Source organism: Anabrus simplex, chromosome 7, assembly GCF_040414725.1.
Source record: "Anabrus simplex isolate iqAnaSimp1 chromosome 7, ASM4041472v1, whole genome shotgun sequence".
NCBI lineage: Eukaryota > Metazoa > Arthropoda > Insecta > Orthoptera > Tettigoniidae > Anabrus > Anabrus simplex.
This window is the reverse complement of record NC_090271.1, coordinates 111430610-111457142: the sequence shown is the minus strand read 5'-3', so window position 1 is coordinate 111457142 and position 26533 is coordinate 111430610. Positions and strand designations below refer to the sequence as shown.

Sequence of the window (26533 nt, the reverse complement as noted above, 5' to 3'; positions counted from 1 at the left end):
ATGTTAGATAACTTAAACATCCTAATTTTAGCACTTCAGGAAACCAGATACACGGATGAAAATCATTTTGACTCAGAAAATTTTAGAATTTACAAAGGCAAGCCAGCAATCTCCCTTCATAAGAGACCATTGCAATTTGGCACAGGATTTGCTGTAAGAAGAAGCATTGTAAACTCAGTACTTAACTTTTCTTCGCCTTCTGAAAGAATTTCAACACTATCCATTAAATCAGGAAACAAAGCTTATACATTACTTAATGCACATGCACCCACCAATAACTACAGTCAAAAAGATCCACAAATGGTGGAAGACTTCTGGGAACCGCTAGAAGAAACTACAGCAACAATTCCAAATCATCACATAAAAATTCTATTAGGAGATTTCAATGTCCAAATTGGTAGAGAAAAGAAATTCAGGACCATTGTAGGACTATACCCAGCGCACAATAGAACTAATAAAAATGGAGAAAGATTAATTGATTTTTACAAAACTTTTGATCTCAAATTAATGTCAACACCTTTCTGGGCACTTCCACACAAGAAAACAACCTGGAGATCCCCAAATTTTCACTTGGAAGAATTTCAACCAGATCATGTGGCTATTTCCAAGAAAAATCAAGAAGAAATTATAAATGTTAAAGTTAAAAAAGGGATCATTGACTCTGACCACCATCTATCCTTAATCAAGGTCAAATTTCAACCAAACAGGTCCAAACCCAGAATAACAAAAACCTGCATGTCGATCCGGAATTTCTTAAACAGAACACTAGTACTTTCCTTGAAAGTATTCCTACTCACAATCCTTCGAACTGGTTAGAACTCAAAGACATACTTTTGAAGGCTTCTCGAAAAGTTGGCACACCACCCAGGAAACGCAAACATAGATGGTGGAATGAAACCTGCGACAAGGCCATAAACTTTAGAACTAAAGCCTGGCAGAATTGGAATTCTCATAAAACTGAACAAACCTGGCAGGAATTCACCAAAATACAGAAACAAACATAAAAAATTATCAGGTCTGAAAAATGCAAATACGAACACTACAGATTGGCAGAAATTGAACAAGATTTTACAAAAAACAACACAAGAAACTTCTACAAAACTTTCAGAGAAGAATTATCAAATTATCAGGCACCTGGTCTTTGCTTCCAACGCCCAGATGGGACATTGGAAACGAATAATCAAGAGAACTGCAAACTTCTAGCAGTTTATTTCCAGGATCTTTTAAACTGTGAATCTCCTAAAGAACAACTCACCTTTGAAAAACCCTTATCTAATCAAGATTCAGAACCCCCAACACCAGAAGAAGTCAAAGAAATAATCCTTGGACTCAAAAATAACAAAGCCTGGGGAGAAGATGGTATAATTGCCAAAATGCTGAAGATAGGAGGTGACAGCGTAGCCCAGAAAATCCACTCAATTCTTGAGAACATCTGGATCACTGAAGAAATTCCGGAAGATTGGAAATGTGCACTAATCCATCCACTACACAAGAAAGGGGATAAAATGAACATCAATAATTATAGAGGAATTAGCTTGATACCAGCTGCGTACAAAATTTTTTCCAAAGCCTTGCTCACTAGACTTGAGGAACAAACAGACCGTCTAAATGGTGAATACCAGGCAGGTTTCCAAAAAGGAAGTTCTTGTACAGAAAATCCTTAATCTCAAAACTATCCTCCAAATGCGCAAAACCAGACAAACAGTCATTACTTTTGTAGATTTCAGAAAAGCATATGACTCTATAGACCGTCAAACACTTTTCAATAATCTAGAAGAATTTCAAATGGATAAAAAAAACAAGAGAATTAATCAAACAAACATTAACTGGCACTAATTCAAAAGTTAAATTCCTAGGCAAAATATCTGAGCCTTTTCCTGTTAACACCGGGGTCATCAAGGGGATGGTTTATCGCCGTTACTGTTTAACTTGGTACTTGAGAAAGTAATCAGGACCTGGGAAAAGGAAACTAAAGGAATAACCCTTGGAAGACTACGTAAAGACAGAATTCACGTGCAATGTCTGGCCTTTGCTGATGACATAGCAATCCTTTCCAATAATAGGCATGAAGCAATTCATTCCATTGAAAAACTGCATGAAATTGCCATCAAAACGGGACTTCAAATTTCATATGAGAAAACTCAGTACATGGAAGGAGCCTCACGGTACTTAGATGGACAACCTATGATAACTAAATTCAGCAAAATTGTTCAAGTGAACTGCAGCGAGACATACAGTGAGCCATGCTACACTGAAAGAATCGTATGCTATAATGGACTCTTGAGCTCAGCTCATTTAAAAATAATACCCATTTGCATTCACTATCCTCTTCTTACAGGGAGGTTTAAATAATAGATGGATTTATTTGCAGTGTTAAAAAGGTAGTCACAACATAATTCTGAAGTAGCTAGTAAGTAGGTAGGCTATTAGGTTATACTATTTATTAGTTTAATGAATCTTAGTATTATAACTTAGTTGACATTTGACAATTGAACTTGACTCTAGCCTGCCCTATGACTATGAGTCATGCTCATGACCACTCAAAAGTACCTGTTTTATATTGGGAAGAACGGCTCAGTATTCTCTCAGTTCATATGTCACATCATTGCACAAGACTTCAATCATATGTGGACAGACGCAATAACAGTATGTTGAATCAGAAAACCAGCGGGCTACTGTACATCTCGGGTAGCCTATACAAAATATGTTAAAAAAATCCTCAGCTGATAGAAAAATACTTTTTTTTTAAAATGACTGAGCGAGTTGTCGTGCGGTTAATATCGCGTGGCTATGCGCTTGCATTCGGGGGATGGTGGGTTCGAATCCCACCGTCGGCAGCCGTTAAGATGGTTTTTCCGTAGTTTCCCCATTTTCACACCAGGAAATGCTGGGACTGTACCTTAATTCAGGTCATGGCTGTTACCTTCCTAATCCTAACCTTTCCCACCCTGCGTCGCCGGAAACCTTCGATGTATTACTGTAGAGTAACTAGCATTTTTTCTAAGAAAGGAGTTCATAGTATGAAGACCAGATGGCAGCTGCGAGCACTGAATGCTGTTGCTGCTGTCTTACCAGCACATACTACACAGATGCAGTAGGAGCGGTGACCAATGAGCTGTGAATCGGATCACTGTATCGGTTCAGTAACGTGAATGGAATCAAATGAATCGATTCAGTAAAATGAATCGAATGTCCCATCACTAGTAGGGGGCAATGTGTCCGCCTGTCACTCGGTGGCCCCGGGTTCAATTCCTGGCTGGGTCAGGGGTTTTTAATTGGAAATGATTAATATCCCTGGCCTGGGGACTGGGTGTTCGTGTCGTCCTTAATGTTCCTTTCCGCACATTCAACACTTCACATTTCTGCCATTTACATAATACACACAGGTTCCTCACATATGGTGCAAGTAGGGGCAAAATATTTTCATAGGTCGACGCTCCGAACAAATAGCATAAAAAGAGGAAAAAATGCAGCAGATAATTGAACAATGCAATGACAGTGGGAGTAGACAGTTATGTTTAAGTTTCATAGATTAAGAGAAGGCATATGACAGAGTACCAAGGGAAAAGATGTTAGCTGTACTGAGGGATTAAGGGTAAATTATTAAAAGCAATCAAAGGTATTTATGTTGACAATAGAGCTGCAGTGAGAATTGATGGTAGAATGAGTTCTTGGTACAGAGTATCTACAGGGGTTAGACAAGGCTGTAATCTTTCACCTTTGTTGTTCCTAGTTTACATAGTTTACATAAAGGTATAAAGTGGCAAGGAGGGATTCAGTTAGGTGAAAATGTAGTACCGGTAAGCAGTTTGGCTTATGCCGATGACTAGTCTTAATGGCAGACTGTACTGAAAGCATGTGGTCTAATATCTTGGAACTTAAAATTAGGTGCAATGAAAATTATATGAAAACTAGCAAGATACCCGTGCTTTGCTACAGTTTTAAACTGAAAGTTAGTATTCAAACTCAGTATGTCAAACGATTTCAGGGGGAATGATTGTTTGTTTCCTGATATAACACTCATTCAAACCCCGTACAGAAGGATTTGAATGTTTTAAACCCTATCTCATTTAACATCTAGGGTGTAAAATCGACCAACCTGTGAAATTTTGATTTTGTACACTGAACAGTAATGGTGGAATGAATTATTTTTTAAGGGGTGAATGCTTTTAAACTCTTATTAACATCTAGGATGTAGTAGTCTGCCCTTTATAAACAAATTAAAATGTTGTGCTTGAAATGGTTTTGAAAGAATGGATATTGTGTTTTAGAGAGTCAACTACTGCCTAAACCCCTTATGGGAGAAATATTTGAAGTACACAATATTTTACACCTAGGGTATAAAAGAAGAACCTTCTTGTAAAATTACAACTTTGTACATCGAACAATTTTGGAGGGATGAATAATTTCATTTACAGAGCTCACCTCATTTAACACTTTAGGGGTGGAAAGTTTAAAAATATTTCCTATTTCATACCTACGATTTAAAATATATACCGCTTTTTGGAATTTTGTCTTCGTACGTTAGACCATTTTGGAGGAAGGAATGAATATATCTGGTTTCGGATTTTAACCCCCCATTTAACTATCTGAGGAGTTAAATTTATTTAAAACCTTGTGTTATTTATCATCTAGGATATCATTTGAAATTTTAACTTTGTAATTCAAACGGTTTCATATAAATGCATATTTTTGTTATCATTCCTCACCCCCCAGTGAAAACCCCTTAGGAGTGTACTGTTTTAAGTCCACTGCTTATTTGTATCCTCAAAATGAATTCAACTCTTTTTACACACACCCTTAAGTTGATCCTCCCCAAAAAAAATGTTTCTTTATTTTTAAAGGGGATTGCAAATACCAATTTTCACATCTGTAACATCCTTCATTTTTTATATATAAATATCCTCATAAAAAGAATTTAGTCCCTATTTCAGTCCTCCCAAGTGTATTTCCCAAAAACAAAAAATAAGTGTTTCTTTATTTTGAAAGGAGATTCCAAATACCAATTTTCACATCTGTAACATCTTTAGTTTTTGAGATATCAGTATCCTAATAAAAATAATTCAAACCCTTTCAGTCCTTTCAACCTCAACCCCTCCCTTAAGTGCTTTTTTCTGGAAAAAAAAAATGTGTTGGGTAGGTACTTTATTTTTAACAGAATTTAAAAATACCAATTTTGACATCTGTAACATGTTAAGTTTTTGAGATATACTGTAGATATGTTCATTTTAAAAATTCATCCTCTTTAATGCTTCCCCTTAAGTGAATTTTCAGAAAACAAATTATGTACTGTATGTTCCTTTACTTTTAGAGGAGATTCCAAATACCAATTTTCATGTCTGTAACATGTTACTTTTTTTTAGATATACTGATTTTAATAATAATTTATCCCCTTTGTCACTCCTGTTGAGCACCCCCACCCCCACCCCCACCACCAAGTAGATTTTTCCAAGAAAAAGGGTTTCTTTATTTTAAAGGGAGTTTCCAAACACCAATATTCATGACTGTAACATCTTCAGTTTTGAGATATAAAAATTCTTATAAAAGGTTTTGAACACTTTTTCACCTTTTTTCACCCCCTTTAAGAGGATTTTCCAAAAAACAGAGAATATGTGTTTCTTTAATTTTAAAGGAAATTCCAAATACCAATTTTCACATCTTTAAACTGTCAGGATTTTGAGATATAGATACACTCATTTTCAAAATTTACCCCCCCCCCCCTTTCAACCCCTTAGCAACAGAATATCCAAAAGTTCTCCCTTAGTGAGCACCTACATGTTAATATAGATATACCCTAAAATTTCATTTCTTTATGTCCAGTAGTTTTGGCTCAATGATGATGAATCAATCAGTCAGTCAGTCAGTCAGTCAGTCAGTCAGTCAGTTAGGACATGTTATTAAAAGATTAAAGTTATGTCAGTGGATAAGAAACCTAAGAGAACTGAATGTCAGGTTAGGAGTACAAAACTGTAACAGGTAGATCATTTAAAGTATGTAGGGTGCGTATTCTCCCAGCATGGTTGTATAGTAAGTGAGACTGAATCAAGGTGCAGCAAAGCTAATGCAATGAGCTCGCATTTTGTGATCAACAGTTTTCTGTAAGAAGGTACACATAAACCTGCTTTGTTGGTAGGGTCGTGTGAGGAAGATAAGCTACCTAGGAGAATAATGGACTCGGTCATGGAGGATAAGAGAAGCAGCAGGAGACCAAGACATCGATGGTTAGACTCAGTTTCTAATGGTTAAAAGATACGACATATGGAACTAAACTAAGATTGTGGAGGCATTTAGTTAATTCATTAAGACATGCAAACTCATCACTGAAAAGCATGAGTCTATAATGAATAGTCTGTCTGTCTGTCTGTCTGTCTGTCTGTCTGTCTGTCTGTCTGTATGTATTATCCGCACACTTTATCTTGGTGCATTTACACCCTAGTGTTGAATCGGTCGACCTTGGTGATCTTCAAGATTCGTACTGGCAACCTTTGAAACACAAACTATGAATCGCATAAGCATCGTTGTGCGACATCTGGCGTAGACTTTACGTACTAGTACTGTTGTTGTTTACACAGCAAAGCCAAAGTATAGAATTCATGCTAGGAACAAGATTCGCATCGAGAAATGTTTTATAATGTTATATAATGTGTATGTGACATAGTTGTTGGCTTAAGATGATAACAGTTTAGAAATTTCATATCGATCGATCATATTCTCGATTCAATTCAGATTTCATTTTCATTCAGTTGGGAGCACCAGGCAGCACTATTGATACCGGGACAGCTCCCTCCTTACTCCTTACTCCTCACCCCCGTACAACAATGCACCAAGATAAAGTGTGCGGATAATATGTATGTATGTATGTATGTATTTCTCATTCTTGAGTCATTGCCTAAACATATAATTAAGCAATTGCTACATACTTACAGCTTTTCACAACAACAACATTTGTCCATAACTTTTTCTTTATTATCCCGTTCTCCTTCAAACAGAAATTCCCTCATGTCCCACAGTTCAGTCTACTGTACCATGGGGCAAAAGAGGTGAGTCTCGACAAGTGAGATCAATTGGGACTGGAGCCAATCCAGGAAAACAGAAATCTGGTTTAACCAGAGAATGTTAAAAACATCATACATACATACAAAAGATTTCCATTAAATTGAAGAAGACATGTTTAAACCATATTTAGGGGCCGATGACCTTCGATGTTAGGCCCCTTAAAACAACAAGCATCATCATCATCATCAAACCATATTTACAGATTACAAACGTGTTGCCACACATAACATTGCACTTTATAGTAAAGTCTACTTCTTAGAAAAGTAACTTCTAAGCTTATGCTGCAGCACTTCGGAGTACTACTTGAGCACCAATTACAGGAATAATGCCTGTAATTCTCACACAATATGCATTTTTTTAAATGTTTATTTTGCTGATTATCATGCAAGGCTTCTAACCTTAGTATACACCTGTATAGGAATTATATTTCTTTTTTTATTTGTTCCTCTACATCCATCTGGGTTATACAGAGATCCAAATTAGAGCGGGGCCCACTTAATGAGGTTCTTCTGTACAGTTATAGTACGTTATTGATCATTCTGTATTCTTTATGAAATCTGAGCCTTCCTGTGAAGCCATGACAACAATAAAGTAGTACACAGTAGATAAGCAAAAGCGACATTATAGGCTAGTGAAATGAAATGAAATGGTGTATGGCTTTTAGTACCGGGATGTGTCCGAGGACTTTGGCTCGCCAGGTGCAGGTCTTTTGATTTGAATCCCGTAGGCGACCTGCGCATCGTGATAAGGATGAAATGGTGATGAAGAAGAGACATACACCCAGTCCCCATGCCAGGCGAATTAACCAGTTATGGTTAAAATTCTTGACCCTGCCAGGAATCGAACCCGGGACCCCTGTGACCAAAGGCCAGCACACTAATCATTTAGCCATGGAGCTGGACAGTGGAATGAAGTTCTACAGATACTTGAAGATGTTGTCTACAATTCATCAAGCAAGATTATAACAACTTAAGGAATTTATAACATTTCCTATTTTCATGAGAACTTTGGTTACAGAATACAACACCATAGGCTAAACACAGGTGGTAAGTGGACTTTATAATTTTTGTACGTAGCTAATTTGTATTATATAGGTCTTTTATGAGTTTCTAGAAGATACCGTGCTCGTTATGTTTACTTTACCATATATGAAATTCCGTTGTTATAGAGTAATATCGATCATAGTAAGAATGTGAAAAAGCTAGGACCTGAAAGCAAGTCTGAGTACAACCATATCTACTTAGAGAACATGGTCAAATCTGTCCAACAGAGCAATATCAGCATCTGGAAGGCATCCAAAAAGAACTCTACCCTGAACATAACCCTTAATGATAAATTAAGGAATAAAATATTTACACAAGGTGATAATGTTAACCAAGAAGGGGAAAATAACACACACTGTTACTATGAGGTGTTAGATTGTTTTTTTTTTTCCACTGAGAGACAACGATATACATAATATTGTGCAGAGTTACTTAAACCATACTGTGAAATGTTGTGGATAACTGCATGGATTAGAACAACTTTATGGTTCTCTGAGAAGGAATTATGAACTCATTACATCAAATAAATATTAAAGAGTTATGAATCTTACACATTTAATTATGATAGTAAAGAGGAAACTATACTGAAAGTTCCAAGGTATGATTTTACAAAAAACAGAATCATTAGCTTTTGGATTGCAGTTCCATCTGTTACCGGCATGTTGATCCTTGAAGTACATATTAACAGAGCTATCAGAACTGAGGAAAAAGACAGTTTTGTAGGATTGGTCCCCTCTTAGCAATAGCATTTTTATCTCCAAATTGAGTTTTCATATGCCCATTTTAGATATTCATAAATATCTTTTTTTTTTTTTTTTTGGATTAGAGCAATGATTTCTTTTTCAAATTCTTCAGAAAACTGAGTTAACGCACTTCGACAAGAAATCAAAAATGGATATATTCTGCTTTTTGTATGGTTTCCTATGGACAAACGCAATTTTTTAAATATTACATCAGTACCTAACAAAGACAATACCTTTAAAAAAAATTAAATGGGTTTGTATTTCTTCATTTCATAGTATATGTATAAGGATATTTTACTTGCAACAGAAATGATATTGAACCAAATTGAGGTAAAATTAATTCATTTCTTAATTTGTTTATAAATAACTTTATTATTGCTGAGGTGATAACACAAAGTGATTAAATAAATCATTCATTTTCTGACCTCTGGTATCTATGTAGCTTTGTGGGATCATGAGTCCATTTGCAATCACCACTTTAGCACAAACTAATACCATACCAGTAGTTTAAAAAATGTGATTGACCTAATCTTTTGGACTTGTTTGACAAATACTGTAAACTCCTTTCCAGAATTCCATTCTTTCTTTTAGTAAGTCAATTCCTGTGCTCAAATTTCTGCTGATCTCTAAATATTCTGGATTTGCTAACGTGTAAGGAGGCCATTTGATGGTGATATCTGAGTCCAGTTCTGGAGTTGGATTCCTGAAATAAGTAAATTATTTACTGTTAAATATATTGTGATACAGGCTTATTTACTGAAAATATGAGATATTTTACACACAACTGTACAAAAATGTAAAGTATCTCCAAATTAATACTAGACTATAATACTCTAGCTATACTGACAGGTTATTGATATTTCCATGTCAGTAATTCTTACCATTGATGAATACACACAAGAATTTGGTGGGCTGTATCAGAGAGATAGCCACACATTTTATGCATGAATACATCACTTTGGATGGGATAACAAATTCATCTCAAAAATTCTTTGGAAGTGTGCACTCACAACTTCCAGTATCTCACAAAATTAGACAATCTCTGGAATCGTACTTCAAAGTCTGTCATATTGTGTTCACTAGCTTTCAATACAGTAATAAACTTGTCCTCATCCATTGGCTCCAATACAAACACGCAAGAAGTGCTCACATCTTAGTCAACAAGCTGGACTGCCTAAAGTTTCGTTTGCAGTTTGTGCCTTCTATACTTCTCAGTACTGGTATTTTTGGGCTTGTTTGCTTTGTCTTGATGCAATCCGTCATTCGCTGTCTGTCAATCATACCCCCTACCCCATTTGTGCTACATGTGCCTTGACATTGTGAATTTACTCTCTTCAATCGCTTTCACTAGTGAATTTTTTCAAAGTAACTGAAGGTCACGTTGTACTTCACTGTGGTGCAATTCCTTGAGTAGCCATTTTGTATGCACTGAGAGTAAAGTTGTTGGTTGCTGTAGCAACCAAACCATCATCCTCTGTCACTGCTTATATGGCCAGTCTCATTTGCACTGCATGTGTCTCGACATTGTGAATTCTCTCTTTTCAAACTTCACTCATGGTTTTTTTTTCCAATTTAACTGGTCAGCTGCTGATTATTGCACATTTGAGATAGTTACCAGGTTAGTTATGTTCAATCCTTCTATTCAATACATTCAGCTGTTGTTTTATCTCTTCCTCATCTTCTCCCCAGATCAGATCGTCATCTGCAAACATCATTACATTAATTCTTTCCTCTTTCTAACCTTCCCTTGCTGCCTTTACAATGTCATCCATCGGCATTATGAACAGTAAAGGTGAAAACACACTCCCTTGTTTTATCCCATTTTCAATCCCAAACCATACTGATCTACTGACTATTGTCTTCACACAGCTTCAGCAGTTATCATTATCATATATTACTTTTATCATTGTTATTACTGTAGTTCCTTGCCAATACTCCTGTGTGTCAGGCTTTCCCAAACTTTTGATCAGGGATCCTGTCGTATACCTTTTCTAAGTCTATAAAATACATTACTATATCCTTCCCATATTCCCAGCTCTTTTCTATGATCTGTACCAGAATAAAAATGGTTTCTACTGTTGACCTTCCACATCTAAATCCAAATTGTTCCTCTTGTAACTGACTTTCCACCTTTTCTCTAATTCTTCTTTTCAATATCCTTTCCATTATCTTGGCAACATGGGAGAGGATGGTGATTCCTTAGTAGTTACCATACATCTTTTTATCTCCTTTCTTGAATATTGGTATTATAACCCCCTTTTTCTAATCCTCTGGCACTTCTTTCACTCTCCATACATACGGTACTTGAGAATTCCATAAATCCGATGGAGTCCCAATGCTCCTGCAGACTTGATCATTTCTATGGCCGCTTCATCTATTCCCATAGGTTTTCCCCACCTTCATCTTTTTAACCTATCTGATTGTCACGTCTGATCCCTTGTCTGTTACTTCTTCTATTCCTGCTGTCTGGATAACTTCTCCACTTGTCAGGGTTCTCATGTTCAACATTTCACTGAAATATTTTTTCTCTGTTCATTATCTTTTCTGGTTTTGTCAATATTACTCCTTCTTTATTCTTCACAAATCCTGAGTTCACCCTTTCATTCCTACAGTTTCTTATAATTTGAAATAATACTTTTTTTCCCACAGTTCAAATTTTCCTTTACTTCCTGAGTGAATGTTTCCCAAATTTTCTTCTTTTCTTCGACTACTACTTTTTCTTGCAAACCCTTTTCGCTTCCATGTATCTGGCTCTACTCTCCTCAGTCTTTTATGTTTTCCATTCCTTCCAAGTTTTCCTTTACTTTATCATTCTAACATCTTGTCTCTCTCTCTCTCTCTCTCTCTTACCATTCCTGATGTTCTGCCACATCTTTACTCTGCACACCTTACAAATGCACTCTTAAAATTATTCCATTCCTGTTCAACATCACTCATATCTGTTCTTGGTATCAGTTTCTGTAATTTTTCCTTAACTCTTCCTGAACCTCCTTTTCCTTCAATCTCCAGACCCTAATCTTTCTCTTTTTGTTTGTAGTTCTGTGAACTTGCCTACTTTCAACTTTGCTATCACTGCTCTATGGTAACCCCCAAAAGCTTCCTCAGGCATAGCTGTAACATCCATAAGATATTTCCAATGTCCTTTTTCCACTAATATGTAATCAGTGAATGCTTTTGTTATTCTGTGCCCCCGATCCATACCGGTTAATCTTCTGGCTATTTTTCTTCCTGAACCACGTGGAGCAAATATGAAAAGAAAAACACTCAGTATGTAACTAACCAAACAAATTAAGGGACCTCCTCAGTTAGACCATCACAAAAGACTCACATGAGTCAGTAACATGTTGGTCCATAATAAACCCTAAGGTACCCTTGAATGCAACGGGGTAAGCTCAGTACCAAATCATTGAGCATTTTTTGAGTAAAGGGTCGCATTCCTTGATGGCAGCATTTTTTAGGGCCTGAATTTCAATAAATTATTCACTACTGATCCGCATTTAGGGCAGTTGCCTAGTGGCAGATTCCCTATCTATTGTTTTCCTAGCCTTTCCTTAAAAGAATGCAAAGAAATTGGAAATTTATTGAACATCTCACTTGATAAGTTATTCCAATTCCCAACTCCCCTTCCTATAAACAAATATTTGCCCCAATTTGTCCTCTTGAATTCCATCTTTATCTTCATATTGTGATTTTTCTTACTTTTAAAGACACCACTCAAACTTATTTGTCTAGTGATGTCATTCCACACTATCTCTCCGCAGACAGCTCAGAACAAACCACTTATGATACAGATGTTGATTCCCATAGGGAACCTGAAATATTTGTCCCGAATGAGTAAATTTATAATACCAATATCCAATAATGGACCAAATATATTGGTATTACATACTACTTAGTTGAGCAGCTCATCTCCTTTCTCCCAACTCTTCCCAGCTCAAACTTTGCAATCATTTTTGTAATGCTACTCTTTTGTCGGAAATCACCCAGAATAAATCGAGCTGCTTTTCTTTGATTTTTCCAGTTATTGAATTCATTCATTCATTCATTCATTCATTCATTTATTTAGCTTCCATAGACTGTACAATTACATATTTTGAAATATGTCAACAGTATAGGAGTTGTCAAGTGATTTCCTAATACTAACAATAAAATATGCACAACAATGAACATTTTGAAAAAGAAGAAAAACAGAAACACCAAAAACCTCAATGTTAGGATAGCACATCTTAATTTTTTAAAATAATATTAATAACCAATATTTACAAGACAAAATAAAAATATATTGGTGTGGTGTTAATAATATGAACATAGTCAACGTGACATTAACATATTTTTAAGGCTATATACTAGATATTAAGAAAGTTTACAAGTTAATAAGTAGTAGCATCATTACCAGCACTTCATCATGTATTCTTCTGTACTGTAGAAGCAGCTACTCAGCAGGAGATTTTTTAAAGCTGTGGTAAATGAACTGACGGGACTAATATCTTTAATCTTATTTGGAAGCTTATTATACAATCTGATTCCAACAGAGTCTACATGTCTCAAGGCAATGGTTTTACTCTTGTGCTCAATAAAAATATTATTTCTTGTTCGCGTCTGGTAATTGTGATTGTCAAAATTCTTTCTGAAGTGATCAATATTTTTTTTCACGTGTAGAATGCATTGCATGATGGATATGCTTGGTACTGGGAGTATCCTTAGTCTCTTAAATAATGGTCTGCAATGATCTAACCTGTTACGTCTCAATATAATTCTGATAGCTCGCTTCTGTATTCGAAAAATAACATCAACATTTGATTTGTAGCAGCCCCAGAGACCAATAGCATAAGTGATGACTGTATGGAAATATCCAAAATATGCTATTCTAACATATTCTTCACTACAACTATTAGACAAAATCCTTAAGGCAAAACAAACAGAACTCAGAGACTTCCCTATTTTTTAATATGACAATCCCATCTTAATTTTTCATCTATATGGACACCGAAAAATTTTGTGGTCAACGTATTTTCAATTACATTTGCATTTAATATAAGGTTGTGTTTTTTTGCAGTTTTGTCATGGTAGTTAGATGCCTTGAATTCCATGTAATGGGTCTTTTTAAAGTTCAATGTTAATTTGTTTTTCCTGAACCATGATTCTAACCTAGACAGGACTGTATTTGCTATAGTTTCTATAGACGTAGGGTCAGGATTATTAATAATTATGTTTGTATCATCAGCATACAGAACTGCTGTTTCTACTTGATTATTGTGAGGAAGATCATTCACATAGATCAAGAAAAGAACAGGCCCCGAAATACTACCCTGCAGAATACCTAAGTCTATGCTTTTTACCTGAGAGTGATATGTCTCATTATGCCCTTTACTGTTACAATGTGTAATTTCAACAAACTGGGATCATTTATCCAGGTATGATCTAAACCAGTCATTAACAATTCCTCTAACTCCAATCTGATATAATTTGTGCAACAATATTTCATGATCAACAGTATCAAATGCCTTTGAAAGGTAAAGAAATAGTCCTATCACAGTTTCATCATTATCAAGAGCATTTACAACCAACTGTGTAAAATGTGATAAAGCAGACAAAGTACTTCTGCCAGATCTGAACCCGTGTTGTGCATTATTTAACAAGTTATATTTGATTAAAAATTTAGTAAGCCGATCTTTCATAGCACATTCAAATATTTTTGAAATAACAGTAAGTATTGATATTGGTCTGTAGTTATGTAAATCGTGTAAGTTTCCACTTTTAAAGACTGGGATAACTTTAGCTATTTTTAGGAGATTAGGAAACTGACCACTAGAAAATGATTCATTGATGAGATAAGTTAAAGGCTGTACCAGATAGTGAGCACATTTTTTAATGAGTTTTGTGGGAACTTCATCTACACCTGTGGAAGTTTTGTTCTTCAAAGATTGTATGATTTTAAAAACTTCCAGTTCTGTTACTGGAATTACCTGCATAGAGTTTTGCACAAAGGTTGGGAGTTCTGGTAATACATCTGATTTATTTGCATTTTCAAGTTTGTATGGTAGGGATAGAAAGAAATCATTTATATAATTAGCCAAATGATGAGGGTCATTCATTTGTATTCCCTTATCATTTTTTATGGCAGCAACTTTATTTCCAACTGCGTGTTTGTTGGATTCTCCCTTGGTTCGTGATTTATTGCACGACTCTTTAACTTTCTTGTTATTGTACATTATCTTAGCCACCCTAAGAACTCTTCAATAGACTGATTTGTAGTTTTTAACATATACTTACAAAAAACCCGGTCACAACTCTGCTGTGCTAATCTACTTAGTAATTTACATTTTTGACTTGAAATCCGCATACCCTTCGTGATCCATGGCTTTTTTGAAGATTCATTAATTACTGCTAGTTTTTTTGGAAAATGTAATTCAAATTGCATTAAAAAATGCTTAAAAAGGTTCTATACTTTTGGTCAATGCTATGACCGAATGTTATTGGAGTCCAGGTCTGAAGTTTAAGGCTTTCAATGAAACTGCCACATGCAGCTGCAGAGAAAAAACGAGTTAATTGTGCTTGCTTCATTTTGGTTGAATGCTTGCTAGCATTCTCAAATTCTAGTTGTAAAATTTGAGCATGATGATCTGATAATCCAAAATTTATATTGGATGCTTGCATTTTAGAACAATGGAAATTAATACAAATGTTGTCTATCGTTGTAGCTGAGGTGGCAGGGAGTTCAAGTTCATCATTATTACACCAATGTTCGTCCAAACAGATAAACATAACATCCTCTATTGAATTTAAAATTACTTGTAATTCTAAAATTTTATTTTTAAGACATTGAATGTTCTGATGAAATATTTTGAACCGCCTATTCCCACCCTCCAAGTCATTACCGGTGTTTAATTCTGGACCCACATTTTCGATTGAAATGTTATTGGGTCCAGAATCTAACACACGTTTCCCGGACAATCAAGTAATGCAGGTGAGGGTCCCATATACCAGAACCATATTCTAGTTGTGGACTTACCAGAGACTTATAATGCCCTCTCCTTTACATCCTTACTACAACCCCTAAATACCCTCATAACCTTGTGCAGAGATCTGTACTCTTTATTTACAATCAAATTTATGTAATTACCCCAATGAAAATCATTCCTTATATTAACACCTAGGTACTTAGAATGATCCCCAAAAGGAACTTTCACCCCATCAATGCAGTAATTAAAACTGAAAGGACCTTTCCTATTGTTAGTGGTGCTTGGTAATTGCTCTTTTAAGAAAGGTCCATGCATGCTCTATGCAGTTTATATCCAGGGAAGATACTGACCAGTCCATCTGCATATCCTACATCCTTCCAGATATCTATTCACAGCTGCTCCACATGTGGACAAGCATTATCATCCTGTAGAGTAAACCAATGTTTTACAGTCTCTGCAAAACCACTTACTGCAGGTTGGAGAATTTTATATTCATACACTGTGATTGTTGTATTTCCTTGAATGTGAAACAGTGGTATACAGCAGCTAAACAAGATACCTGCCCAGAATAGTGTAGAATCTCCAGTCTGTTGGTGATGTTCTACTGAGAATGATTCATTGTAACGTTCCCCTCTTGGCTTCCATATGTGTACAGAGATTTGTCATTAGAGTGTAAACCAATTTGCACTTCATCAATGAGCAACATTCTGGACCACTCATCTCGTGGTGAAGAGCAGTATCTATTTGTAGGGAGTCTATGTACAGATATGGGTATATACTACTCTTTTGCTGCTGTTGTTTCATGTGGCGACCCGCTCGATGTTGATATACTACTGAATGGGTGTCTTGGATCTTTTTCCTGCAACCTGGAGTACAACACTTCGATTCAAGAGAAGAATGTTGGCAATGTCAACTTGTCTCTTGTTACATCAAAGAGATGATGATGCAGTCAGCCATGGACAGCGTATGATGAGGCATTTTAATGCACAGTATATAGATGCAAGGCAGATTGGCCAGCTTGCTTGGATGTCATTTCAGCTCTAGTTTAATTGATTGATTAATGGATTTGCTTGCCAGTCATGAGTAAAATGCCCCTAGCTGTGAAGAAGACAGGGTTTCCATGATTTAAAAATGTACTTATTATCTAACCATAAATGAAACGTATTAGACAATGGTGGGTAAACTGCAAATACACTGGTGGAAAAAATATCCAAACACCAAGAAGGAGTTGGTAGGTGTGTTCAAACATCTGAAAAATGACGATTCAAATTTCCCAAAAATCATGTTAGTGTTAGTTACCTGTGAGATTGGATGGAGTGACTGGGAGTGGGTCAAAAATGCCTTTACAATGATGAAGAAGCCAGTGTCAACAGCTCACTGCAGTTGAACGAAGCCACATAATAGGGCTACATGAAGGTGGATGTTCCTTCCGCGCTATTGCAGAATGACTTGGCAGGAATGTCTCCACTGTGCACGCATGCTGGCAGCAGTAATTATGAGAAGGTATGCTCGCAAGAAGACCAGGCTCCGGACACCACCGAGAGCAAGGACCGCCATATTCGGTGTATGGCTATGGCGCAGCGGACTGCGTCTACAGCAGCAATTTGAGCGGCAGTTGGCACCACAGTGATGCAAAGAACTGTTCAAAATCAGTTACTTGAACGACAGCTCTGAGCTAGACGGCCTGTGGCATGCATTCCGCTTACCCCAAATCACCACCGTCTGCAACTTCAGTGGTGTCAAGCGAGAGCTCATTGGAGAATGGAGGGGAGGTCTGTTGTGTTTTCCGATAAAAGCCGGTTCTGCCTTGGTGCCAGTGATGGCCGTCTGTTGGTTAGGAGGAGGCCAGACAAGCGCCTGCATTCCACCTGTCTGCGGTGTTGACACACTGAACCTACACCGGGAGTTCTGGTCTGGGGAAAAATTTCCTATGACAGTAGGAGCACACTCGTGGGTATCCCATGCACCCTGATTGCAGATGTGTATTTCCGTCTGGTGATTCGACCTGTTGTGCTGCCATTCATGAACAGCATTCCTGGGGGTGTTTTCCAACAGGATAATGCATGCCCCCATGCCACTGTTGTAACCCAACTTGCTCTAAAGTGTCGACATGTGCTTTGGCCTGCTCGATCCCTTAATCTGTCTCCAATCGAGGACATCACTGGATGACAACTCCAGCGTCATCCACAACTGGCATTAACCTTCCCTGTATTGACTGACCAAGTGCAACAGGCATGGAACTCCATCCCACAAGCTGACATCTGACAGCTGACATCTGGCACCTGTACGACACAAGGCATGCACGTTTGCATGCCTGCATTGAACAGTCAGGCGATTACACTGGTTATTAATGGACCAGCATGGCACATTTGCGATAGCTTTTCTCGTACGGATATTAACCTGTAGTCTTGTAGCTTTAATCAATTAAATATGTTACCTCGACAAATATATTGCCAACATTTTTGTATTCTAAATTCCTTATTTCATGGTGTTAGGATATTTTTTTCTGCCAGTGTATCAATATTCTGAATCTTTTTTTTCTTCCATATTTACCCTGTTTTTGCAAAATTAGTCCACATTTTAACCATTCTTCTTAGAGTCTTCATCTCCGGAGATTCAGGAGAAATACTGACGTCTGTCATGTTGGCACGAAACAGATATCCCAGATCATCGATATGGCATGCCCCTAGAAACATTAAAAGAACTTGTAAATAATAATTCTTCAAAAGCATACAAATATAAATATCTCTACATTAACTGTGAGTACTGTACACATCTACAAATTTTGCATCACGTTAAATGAGACATTTATTCAACAGCTTTGTGTACTTAGGGTGTGTAAAATGTCTTGTGTTGATATGTTATCTGTACTGGTATAGTTCCCTCTGAAATTTTGGTCTACTGATCCCAAAATTGATTCCTTTTCTTATTGCCCCCATTACTATTAACATTTAAAATACCCAAACCCCATGGCACTACAGCCCTTGAAGGGCCTTGGCCTACCAAGCGACCGCTGCTCAGCCCGAAGGCCTGCAGATTGCGAGGTGTCGTGTGGCCAGCACGACGAATCCTCTCGGCCATTATTCTTGGCTTTCTAGACCGGGGCCGCCATCTCACCGTCAGATAGCTCCTCAATTCTAATCACGTAGGCTGAGTGTACCTCGAACCAGCCCTTAGGTCTAGGTAAAAATCCCTAACCTGGCCGGGAGTCGAACCCGGGGCCTCCGGGTAAGAGGCAGGAACGCTACCCCTACACCACGGGGCCGGCACTATTAACATTTTACACATTAAAAATAAAAGCAAATACATAGGCATTAAGAAGATATAGCTAATAGAGAAAGACTCATTAGTCTATGCAGAGAACATAATATAGTCCTAAAATCTACATTCTTTAAAAAACTTCCTAGAAAACAGACTACATGTGTCTCCCCAAATCCAATCGTGGTGAGAAACAACTTGACCATGTTGCCATTAGTAGACAGTCTGCACCTCAGAGATACTTAATTAAAGGTTTCTAAGAGTGCCAGTTTGGATTCAAACCACAATCTGTCAATCATTAAATTTCAAAATTAAACCAATGAGTAGAAAAAAGAATCTACATCAATCTAAAAAGTTAGACATACAAAAACTAGCCAAAGAAAATAGTTTCAAAATACTCTTGAAAAAAAGGACACCTAAAACATCGGTACAACTTCAAAAGGACATTTTACAGACAGACAGCAGAAGAAACTATTATTCTTAAAAAGAAAAGAAAACATGCTTGGTGGAATGATGAGTCTGATCAATTAATTCTAAAAAGACAACGAGCTTGGAACATATGGAATGCAAACAGAAATTATAAAAAATAGAAGCAACTTCGTAGAAGCCAGGAAGCTTCGATAAAAAGGCCTCAAAAAGATCAAAATACAACATATGAAAGTCCAACTAACAGCAATGGAATTGGACTTCAAACAGAACAACTCAAGAGACGTTTACAAAGCATTTAAAAACAACGTAAGGAAATACACACCACCAAGTTTACATTTCAGAGATCCAAGAACACAGAAAATTGGTTATAATAACACAGAAAATTGTAGGATGCTTGTAGAACACTTTGAGGAACTAAATAACAGCAATCTACCAGAAGATAAATTTAATGTTGATAATACAACAGCAATACGACCAGACTCAAAACCACCAACAAAAGAGGATATCAAATAATCATAAAGGAACTTAAAAATAATAAAGCACTTGGGGAGGATAATATAGTTGCTGAATTGTGGAAAGACTCTAGTGACAATATGATACAATGTTTAACAGAAATCATTGAAGAAATCTGGACAACAGGCACTTTACCAGCAGGATGGACATCAACATTAATACATCCGCCACACAAAAATGGAATAAATCAGACCCTAACAACTATAGGGAAATTTCCCTTTTACTGATTACATATAAGATTTTGTCCCAGGCACTCTTAAAAAGAGCTGAAGAAATACTAGACCCACAATTAGGAGAGTATCAAGCAGGATTTAGAAAGAGAAGGTCATATTCAGAACAAATTTTAAATGTAATGAACATTATAGCTATTAGGAAGATCAGAAACTCTAAATTTGTTATCACTTTTGTGGACCTTGAAAAGGACTATTATTCAATTGACAGAAATACTCTATTTGATATTTTAAAGGAATTTGGACTTGATAATAAGATAATTGAAATAATTAAAGCAACATTAACAAACACAGCATCCAAAGTAAAATTTTTGGGAGAACTTTCAAAACCATTTGAAATAAGATCAGGTGTATGACAAGGAGATGGCTTGTCACCTCTACTCTTCAATTATGCATTAGAGAAGGTAGTTTAAGAATGGAGGAAAGCCATCAATACTAAAGGTGTTCAATTAAGAAGAAATCCAAATAAAATCATTATAGATTTTTTAGTATTCGAAGATGACATGGCGTTAATTACAGATCCATTAGATTCAAGACCAAATACGAGAATTACAGAAGCAAGCAGCCAAAATAGGATTGCAAATATCATTTGGAAAAATAAAGTTTATGACAAACATCATTAATGCCCCTCAAAATATCACAATTAACAATAACAGAATATCTAGGACAGATTGCTTTAGGTATCTGGGAGAATGGATAACAAACAACACAAAAGAAAAGGTAGCTATAGATATAAGGGTAAACAAAATGGAACGGATGTTTCATATGACAAAAAGTATATACAGTAAGAAATCTCTATCCTGGAACTTGAAATTAAGACATTATCAAATAGTGGCTCGGCCAGAAATTTTATATGCAGCAAAAATTCTTAAACTTACAAGAATTGCGGATCATGAAAATTTAGAAATAGTGGAAAGAAGAATTTTGAGAAAAATACTTGGACCTATAAGAAACAACAATGCTGAATTTAGACTATGATCAAACAGAGAGCTATATTTAAAAGTTGAAAAATTGACAACTGTAATGAGGAAAAGAAGACTCCAGTTTTTTGGACACATTTGTAGAATGAATAACAATATATTAACTAAACAAATCTTCAACCTATTGAACAGTTACAAATCCAAGCCAACATGGTTCATTGAAATTGAAAAGGATATGAAAAACGCTGGAATTAAAATAGATACGATAGAAAACAGAACACATTTCAGAGAAGTAACACGAAAGGCAGAATTTCAGGAGAGAAAGAAATTAACTACTGGAAGAAAATGGACTCAAGAAAAAGTAACAACATTCTCAGAGAATGAAGGAAGTTTGGAAACAAACTTTATCGTACTTTATCAACTTTATTGTACCCTCAAAAGGGTTATTCGAATAATAATAATAATAATAATAATAATAATAATAATAATAATAATAATAATAATAATAATAACAATAAAGTTCCTGGAAAGTCATTGACGTCAATGGAAAATGACATATCAGAAAATAAGTGGTAAACTATCCAGCCCATTAGATGCTCATTAAAGAACCCCTACATACACTTAAGAAAATGAAAATTGCAACACCATGAAGGCATTGGTCGTTTGTGTTGATTATCAAGATATGGAACGATGCAATGTAGGTATGTAAACGATCAAAGTTTCAGATCCATTGGATTGTTGCTACAGGTCTCCCCACGTGATTGGTCGCGGAGGAATCAATTCTAGTATACGGACTCTGGTGTAGCGTTGTTGACTTGCAGTCTGTGCAGTGAAGTGTTCCCCGTCAAACATGCCTCAACGACAGAGAAGAGCATGCTATCAACAACTGTCGCCGTTTGAGAGGGCTCGGATAATTGGGCTGTGTAAGGCTGGATTATCGCTAAGGATTATCGCTGCACGTGTTGACCGACAGGCATCTACGGTACAACGTGTGTGGCAGCAGTGGTCAAATGAAGTTACCCACACTCGTAGACCTGGCACAGGCCCAGCGTGACAGACAGCTGTGAGAGAGGATCGCCGCATCATTCAGATGGCCCGGATGGAACCCCATGCAACAACATCGCAAATTCGAGCAGCTGTGGCACCCCATGTTACTCAACAAACAGTTGGTAATTGCCTGCGTGCAGCTGGCTTACGAGCCCGTGTCCCTGCAGAAGGTATTCCATTGACCCCACAAGAGCGACGTGTAAGGCTGGCCTGGTGTCGAGAAATATCGACGTGAATTGACAAATGGGATAGGGTCGTCTTTAGTGATGAATCGCACTTCTGTCTTGCCCACAGTGATCGCCGGAATCGTGTGCGCCGACGTACCGGAGAGAGGGGCCGCCCAGATCTTATTGTCGAGAGGCACACAGGGCCAACACCAAGCATTATGGTCTGGGGAGCTATTAGCTTTAATGTGAAATCACAATTAGTGCTTGTTGAGGGCACTATGATTGCTCGACAGTACGTTGATAGAGTACTCAATCCAGTGGTTGTCCCTATGATGGCGAATATTGCTAATGGGATGTTTCAGCAGGACAATGCCCGGGTTCACACTGCACGTATCTCCAGAGAAAGGTTCCCTTTTGATACGTTAGTAATCCTTTCGGCCTAATTCTATAACTTTTTGTTTTGTTTTATTTTGTACTGCATTTCCAAATTACTTTGTTGAATAAATAATTTCGTCTTTATATCTTAAAATTCTCTTCCACCTATTTGTTCAGAGAGGATGATTACCTCGTTGTGCTTCCTCTTAAAACAAAAATCACCACCACCACCACCACCACCGCTCTCCACGACATCACAACCTTAGAATGGCCCGCCAGATCCCCAGACCACAGTCCTATTGAGCATGTGTGGGACATGATGGGTCGACAACTGGCCAACCGTCCTCAGCCACCCACAACTCTGGAACAACTGACCCATGCAGTGCAGCAAGCATGGGCCACAATTCCTCAGGAAGCGATCCAGGGCCTTATTGACTCCATGCCTCGACGAATTCATCAATGTATTGCAGCTCGTGGTAGGCACATCCTGTATTGATTGTTGTCCAAACTTGCGGTCAGAGGGACCTGAAAGTATAATCATCGAAGCACAACCAAACACTCATCCTGCATGTTCAATTGCAGCAATGTAGCACCACTCTTTCTGGGTGTTGCAATTTCCATTTTCTTCAGTGTAATTTACAAAACAATTAAAACTGGGTGAGTTGGCCATGCGGTTAGGGGCGCGCAACTGTGAGCTTGCATCTGGGAGATAGTGGGTTCAAGCCCCACTGTCGGCAGCCCTGAAGATGGTTTTCATGCTTTTCCATTTTCACACTAGGCAAATGCTGGGGTTGTACCTTCATTAAGGCAATGGCCAATTCCTTCCCACTCTTAGGCCTATCCCATCATCGCCAAAAGACCTATCTGTGTCAGTGCAATGTAAAGCAAGTTGTAAAAAAATCAATTAAAATATAACAACAACAATAAGAACAATGTTGTATATCCAAAGGGTAGTTATAATCATAGTAATAAACCTAAACTACAGTTCAGTACGTCATTGACTCAATCAGAGCATGTTGTAACATAAAGTTAACTGAAGAACTAGCCACCACAATTCACACTAATGACAGAGTATTACACCACCTTGCATTCTATGCTACACTAGTAAGGAGTGAGGAAGCACTGTTGGAGGACTTCATTATGATAATTTCCAAATTTCACGTATTTAAGGATTTAAACAGCATTTAAACATAAATGTTTATACACCTCTAAATATTTTTGAGTGTGATTTGATAGAATCTGATGATATTCTTTCAAGAACAAAACATTAATTCTATTTTTTATAAAGTTATTTTGCAGATATAATTCTGTTATCATACTGTATGTTTTTTTTTCCAGGTAATTTCTAAATTGATTATTCATCAATTAGTTATGACAGACTGAAGAACTGAAGTTATAAATTGGATTGTTCCAATTTCTCTTGGCTCAGACGGTTAAGGCGCTGGCCTTCTAACCCCAACTTGGCAGGTTCGATCCTGGCTCAGTCCGGTGGTATTTGAAGGTGCTCAAATACGACAGCCTTGTGCCGGTAGATTTATTGGCACATAAAAGAACTCCTGTGGGACTAAATTCCGGCACCTCGGCGTCTCCAAAGACCATAAAAGTAGTTAGTGGGACGTAAAGCAAGTAACATTATTATTATCCAATTCCTCTCGGGTCTGACATCATATACTCCATCTTCCTATTGTTAAGCCAAAGTCTGTATTACCCTAGCCGATCATTCTATTCATGAATATGGGGTTGGAGGTTCAGCTTGTTTTCGCTGGCTAGCATGATATTGTCATGATAGAGCGTGGTCTGCAGTAAAAGTCTGGTGTATTACTGTCCATTATAAGGATGATCAACAGTGATGACAGGTACAAACCATGGTGAACCCCAGTTACGACACAGAATGTATCGGATGCTCCTCCTGCACCTTGAATGTAATTTTTGGCTCTGTGTAAGCAGCTGTACCGAGTAGATGCTGTGTTGTTGGAGTGCTAACCATATGAGTTCACATGACACATGATCGAAAGCCTTCTGGAGATCTAAGAAAGCAAGATCTAGCAGCTTGTTCTTCTAATGGTGTTTCTCAGCTAAAAGCCATGCAGTGTGGATTACATTGGTTATTCCATCATTTTTCACAAACCCAGCTTGGTGTTTGGTCAGTTGGATAATCTCATGAATCCCCTTGTTGAAAATGCACTTGAACACTTTTATTGCATTGCTTAGAAGTCAAATTGGGCAGTAATTGGCACCCGCAGTGGGACTTCCCTTATTTTTGTAGGTAGGCATTCATTCATTTATTTAGCTTTCATAGACTGTACAATTACATATTTTGAAATATGCCAACAGTATAGGAGTTGTCAAGTGATTTCTTAATACTAACAATAATATATGCACAGTTGAACATTTTGAAAAAGAAGAAACAAGAACAGCAAATACCTCAATTTAGGACAGCAGATCCTAATTTTTTAAAAATAATAAATAATATTAATAATAAATATTAACAAGACAAAATAAAAATAAAAATCTGTGAGTGTGGTGTCAACAATACGTACATAATTAATGTGACAATAACATATTTTTAAGGCTCTATGCTAAATATTAAGAACGTTTACAAGTTAATAACTAAGAGCATCATTACCAGCACTTCATCATGTATTCTTCTATACTATAGAAGCAGCTACTCAACAGGAGATTTTTTAAAGCTGTGGAAAATGAACTGACAGGACTAATATCTTTAATCTTATTTGGAAGCTTATTATATAATCCGATTCCAACAGAGTCTACGAGTCTCATGGCAATGGTTTTACTCATGTGCTCAATAAAAATATTATTTCTTGTTCACATCTGGTAATTGTGATTATAAAAATTCTTTCTGAAGTGATCAATATTTTTTTTCACATGTAGAGTGCATTGCATGATGTATATGCTTGGTACTGGGAGTATCCTTAGTCTCTTAAATATTGGTCTGCAATGATCTAACCTGTTACGTCTCATATGGTGTTTGTCCATTTGTGCCTATTTGGTTGAAGAGTCTTGTCAACCAGTACGCTGTTTTCTGTTTTGAAGAGCACCACAATTCTGCTCAATGTCATCAGAACCAAGTGGCCTTTCCTCACTTTGTCTGGTTTAAAGTTGCCTTGACTACGGCGGCATGGACATGTGTTACGGATGCTGATAAGGATTGGGGGTTACATGATTTCTTCTGTTGAGGTCTCCTCAAAGTAAATTTCCCAGTGTTTTTGTGCTTTCTGTTATCAACAAACAAGTTTACCTTTTTGTCATTAAACCATAAAAGTGTATTATTATGATTTTGATTATTTTTTTCTACCTAGTATGTGTGAAGGGAAACAGTCATGTATTATCTGCACACTTTTTAGCAATAGATTTACACCCTAAAGTTGAATTGGTTGACCTCAGCAATCTTCGAGATTCGTACTGGCAACCTTTGAAACACAAACTATGAATTGCTTATACATCGCTGTGCGACATCTGGCATACACATTACGTACTAGTACTGTTGTTATTTACACAGCAAAGGCAAACGATAGAATTCACTCTAGGAATAAGATTCGCATCGAGAAATGTTATATAATGTTATATAATGTGTGTGTGACACAGTTGTTGGCTTAAGATAACGAAGGTTTAGCAAAATTCATATCGATCGATCATATTATCGATTCAATTCAGATGTCATTTCCATTCAGTTGGCAGTACTAATGGAACCGGGTGAGCTCCCTCCTTACTCCTCAAACCCGTACACAAATGTATCGCTAAAAAGTGCGCAGATAATACATAGCTGAAT

The 26533-nt window shown here is 37.0% G+C and overlaps 1 protein-coding gene across 4 annotated transcripts in view; it reads right to left on the bottom strand.

The window, feature by feature from the left end:
• Positions 1–8477: 8477 nt before the first annotated feature.
• LOC136877303 (esterase B1) overlaps positions 8478–26533 on the bottom strand; it is a 100680-nt gene continuing 82624 nt past the window's right edge. For all 4 annotated transcript variants that reach the window (XM_068228499.1, XM_068228498.1, XM_068228500.1 and 1 more), the window contains 2 exons: positions 18358–18490; positions 8478–9545 (listed from right to left, as the gene is read on the bottom strand). In XM_068228499.1, the coding sequence (XP_068084600.1) occupies positions 9368–9545; positions 18358–18490 (311 nt within the window). In that variant the 3' untranslated portion in view covers positions 8478–9367. The remainder of the gene's footprint in view (positions 9546–18357; positions 18491–26533) is intronic.